The 4,821-nt window shown below is 37.0% G+C and overlaps 1 protein-coding gene across 1 annotated transcript in view; it reads right to left on the bottom strand.

Moving 5' to 3' along the window:
- The window catches only part of LOC107657347 (N-chimaerin-like), a 62,581-nt gene that overhangs the window by 32,523 nt on the left and 25,237 nt on the right, over positions 1 to 4,821 (bottom strand). Inside the window, exon 6 of the mRNA XM_016445389.1 lies at positions 2,919 to 3,207. Within this exon, the coding sequence (XP_016300875.1) occupies positions 2,919 to 3,207 (289 nt within the window). The remainder of the gene's footprint in view (positions 1 to 2,918; positions 3,208 to 4,821) is intronic.

Raw genomic sequence — 4,821 nt, 5'->3', positions numbered from 1 at the left:
CTGAATCAGCGACTGTAAGTATGTTTTGTTATTAGTTTAAGTATTTGCTATTGACTGTTCAAATGCGGAGTTTTGGGCATCGTGTGTATGTGTGTGCGTGTGTGTGTGTGTGTGCGTGCGCACGCGTGTGAGAGAGAGAGAGAGACAGGGTCACATCACAGTGGAGTCAGCGACCTACAATAATGTACAGTATTTGAAAAATAATGTGTTTTTTGAACATTAAAGCATGTCAACATATTCTGTTACACCAAATACACAAAATAATGATCTTTAAAAAAGCACCATATGACCCCTTTAAATATTAAAAGTAACATGAAGTAAAATCCTCTAAATATTTACAGCATTATGCATGGGAATCACAAAGGTTTTCGTTTTGAAGCAACTGAAAGTAGTGACCCTCTTAACCTATTTTTTTTATTTATTTTTTTTTTTACACAAAATTAATTTAGATGACTCATTTCTAAGAACAGGTATAAAAATATTCACCAGTTAACCCAGAAGGCCCTGCACATACATTTTTTTTATAGATAAATAGATATTTACTTGCATTCAAAAAGCTTTTGACTATTAAAAACTAAACCACAGTTAATAAATATTGGTTTACTATACTATGATCTATTGTATAGTATAGTATGTACACCAGGGTTCAAAAGTTCGGGGTCTTTTAATGTTTTTGAAAAGTCTTTTATGCTCACCAAGCCTGCATTCATTTAATCAAAAATACAGTAAAAAATAGTATACTTATACATAATTGTAACATTGTGAAATACTACAATTTAAATTAACCATTTTAAAATATTTTTAAATGTAATTTATTTCTGTGAGGGTAAAGCTGTATTTTCAGCATCATTACCGCAGTCTTCAGTGTCACATGATCCTTCAGAAATCATTCTAATATACTTATTTGCTGCTGAAGAAACATTTCTTATTATGATCGATGTTAAAAACAGTTCAGCTGCTTCATATTTTGTGAAAATCGTGACCGATTTTTTGAAAGTTCAAAAGAACAGCATCTACTACAAATATAAATCTTTTGTAACAATGTGAGTCTTACACTGACCACTTCAATAGCTTGTATATGTATTTAACGACTATTTATTAGTCACAGTCACCGATAGTCGACTATTGTTTGAAATGGGTAGCTTGACTATAGCTGCACAGTATGCTGTCATTTAGCATAACGGTGCCAATGATGAACACATCTCAAGTTTTCAGGCCATAGAGTTAAAAAAAATACAAAATCAGAGCACCATCAGAAACCACATGAAAACGTATGGCGTTATTTTAATGACAAATTTCGAGAGCGCATTATTGTAGCGCGAAAGCACATACAATAACCAGTTTATGTTAAAACAAAAATACAACAATAAAAAAATCAAGGAAAGGCCCTGCACAAATCTGTTTTGAGACTACTTTTCAAAAGTGCATAATGATAACCTCTGACAATGTTTAATTCAGGTGCGAAAAGAATTAATATCTATAGCGCATGAGCACAGAGAGATTTGAGAGTGCACAGGACACAGTTTGAGTGAGAGGAGACACGATTTAAGTGTGCGCACTCTCTCCGGGCGAGAGCAGCGTGTATCTGAGCGAGCGTCCGGTTTTGTGCGAGAGCAAAGGAAATCCGCGCGCGAGCGGAGAGATTTGCGCTCGCGCATTGTATTAATGTGCTTTCGCGCTACAATAATGCGCTCTCGACATTTGTCATTAAAATAACGCCATAAAAACAGGCGATAAACAGCCTGACATCTGGAGAAAAAAAAAAGAGAGAAAAAAATATATATTTTGCCAAAGCTCATATCATTCTGAAAACTAGGGATGCAACGATACCATTTTTTCAGATCCGATCCGATCCAGAAAATTCTGAGTATACTTCTGTGTGTGACCTGATCATCACTGTTTTGTGTGTTAAACACAATCTACTACATATAGACAACTTCATTGTAATGAAAAATAATATGAAGAAATATATCATAATCTATGACCAAAATACTATTATAAAGTAGGTTAGTGGATAATTTAGCTGCAAAAGTTATTCTAGAAAAATCATGAGTGCACAATAATTTTATAAAATCTAAACATTTAGAGAAACAACATTATTTAGTGGGGAACAAATATAAGTGAATAAGTGTAGGACTAAATCTGGTCAAATGTTACACATTGCTCTTTGTCTTGTTGTAAAATACATTCATGAAAACAAGTAAATGTATTTATTTATAAACAAACTATAAAATTAAACGACATTTCTTTTAAATGTATAGCACAGTAATGAAGGCAGCAACATATGATTGATAATATGTTGCTGCCTCCATTACTGTCCTATACATTAGATTATTAATAACCTTTCTTGATCTGTCCTATCATAGCACAAACCAAGAAACGCTATAAATAATCTTTCGTTGCGCAAAAGTATTATAATACGAAAAGCTCCAATCCAGAGCGGCACAAAGCGTTTATGCGCATCCCGTGCACAGAATGATGCGCTTGAAGCAACACGGACACTTGGACTTTGACTTTATGGTGCTTTATAATGTTTTTGTGCTTTCGTGGGGCTTACCAATAACACAGAATGGTATATGCACAATATGGGATTTGGATCGGTCTCGTCTGACCGATACCCGATCCTGCAGAAAATGCCAGTATTGAAGCCGATACCGATACCGAGTATCGGATCGATGCATCCCTACTGAAAACATCAAACACAAGTAAACTAAGAATTAAATTGGGAGGCAGTGTGGTGCACAAGACCATGATGGCAATGAGGGATCATTTCCACAGTAGAAATCATATTCATAAACGCTGTAACTGAACTCTTCACCCCTGTCACACATATGACTGAAGCAGAGGGCAAAACTGAAGAAATCTCATGACAAGACAAACACACAGAGGCATGCTGGGTAACTCTCTCCTCTCCTTACCCTCTCCTCCAGGCCGGTGTCTTCTCCAGCGGCGTCCTTCCCATCAGGCATGTCTCTGCAGACGGGCAGGGCTTTCTTCAGCGCCGGCTCGCGGTTCAGGGTGGTGTAGCCCACGTGCTCGTAGATGGGGTTGATGGTCATCTTAGATATGTATTCGGCGGCTTTGGTCTCGATGTACAGCGTGATCAGGCCGTCCGTTACCAGGTCGTGGATGGACTCGAAGCGCTTCTCTCCCACAAAATGCTTCCCATCGTAAAACAGACGGAAGTTTCGGGTCTGATTCCCAAAGCTGAGAGAGAGAAAGAGAGTGTGTGTTGGACTCGAGTGCTGTAACACACAGCTGTGAGACGATCCATAGAGAAATGAGAGACACACACACACACACACACACACACACACACACGCACTGAACATCTCTGGATGTATCAACTTCCTGTACTTTGCTTTGTAGTAGTAATGAACCTGGAAAGTAACGAGCTCATATGTTGATCAATATGAAGACCTGATACTCTCTCCCCCCCACACACACACACATGCACACACGCACACACAGTTCATAGCCCAGTTTACACACATTTAAACATCTATTCTACATGGTTATCACTGTATTTTTAACCTTTTGACCTATTTTAAGTTTATCTAGGCTTTTGCACCAATGATATTTAATATCCACCCTTCAATATTAATTGCTCTTCCACCCAACAGGCTGATTTTGAAACATCTGTATATTATCACAATATTATATTATAACAATAACAATATTATATTTATTGTGATTTCTACTAAATCAAAATATTAAAGAAATAAGAAACATATTGCAATAGCACTGTTATAAAAATAAAATATTTACATCTGCATTTCTTCATTTTCAAAAGTTAAAAATCAAGCTTTTAGACATCCAAATAAGATTGGCTAATTGTGATAGTCATATCATAAAAGCTGCCATTTATTAAATAAATATAGTTTGCCATTTCAGAGTGAAGCGTGGACCTGTGTTGATCTAGACGTGCACAGCTCATGATACAGTGTTTTACAGTATCTCAGAGCAGCTTCGTTCATCTACTGTCAACAGAGCTGGTCTGAGATAAAACACTGTAAAAGCTGCAGGCGTGTAAATAAACACAGTGCCATGCTCCACACTGAAAAAAACATATCTGGCTAGCAAACCACCAAATTACATCGATACGATGTCTGACGATACGATGCATCGATGCCACGCATACAATATAGATATCTGTAATATAAATAGGCACCTTTATTTTGGCACTGTCCACATTTTCACATAATGTCTGTCTAAGCATTACCGACAACGCGTGCATTCTCGTGCAACTCACGTATCAGGACTCGATATAAGGACTGCCCGAAGGCACAAGGTGAGCATAAAAGACGCTTGGGATTGTTTGCGGAACAGTCGAGCGCTGTGTGAGAAGTTTTCTGCGCACACATCTGAAGCGCGCGCGCACAGACAGCCACTACACCGAATACTAAATTGAGCTCTCTTCCGCTTTTTGTGCATGGATGAATAAATACAGACAAAATTACTTCAAAATGCGCGTTTTGGCGAATATCCTAGTAAACACAGTCAGTTAGGCCTATGTCTTAAGGTAAACAGTTGAGAAAGAAAAGGCATGTGTATCAGTAGCTAAATCCGTGTTTTCATTCTTAAAGTGAAAGCAAACTAATAATAAATCTAATGATGTCAAAGAAAAATACAAGTGCTCACTGCTCCTGACTAAATAACCTTTGTAACATCAAAAATGATTAATCTATATTTAATTTATACATTGAAGACTATGCACTTATTTTACATTTGATTATTACATTTCTGTAGCGTACCTGAAAATTGATTTTAGACTGAGCTGAAAAACCTGAAAAGCACTGTTTATTGAACTTGTGTCTTTGT

Source organism: Sinocyclocheilus anshuiensis, unplaced genomic scaffold (genome assembly GCF_001515605.1).
Source record: "Sinocyclocheilus anshuiensis isolate Anshui unplaced genomic scaffold, SAMN03320099.WGS_v1.1 scaffold355, whole genome shotgun sequence".
Classification (NCBI taxonomy): domain Eukaryota; kingdom Metazoa; phylum Chordata; class Actinopteri; order Cypriniformes; family Cyprinidae; genus Sinocyclocheilus; species Sinocyclocheilus anshuiensis.
The sequence above is the reverse complement of the archived record's forward strand: the minus strand, read 5'-3'. Positions and strand labels throughout refer to the sequence as shown.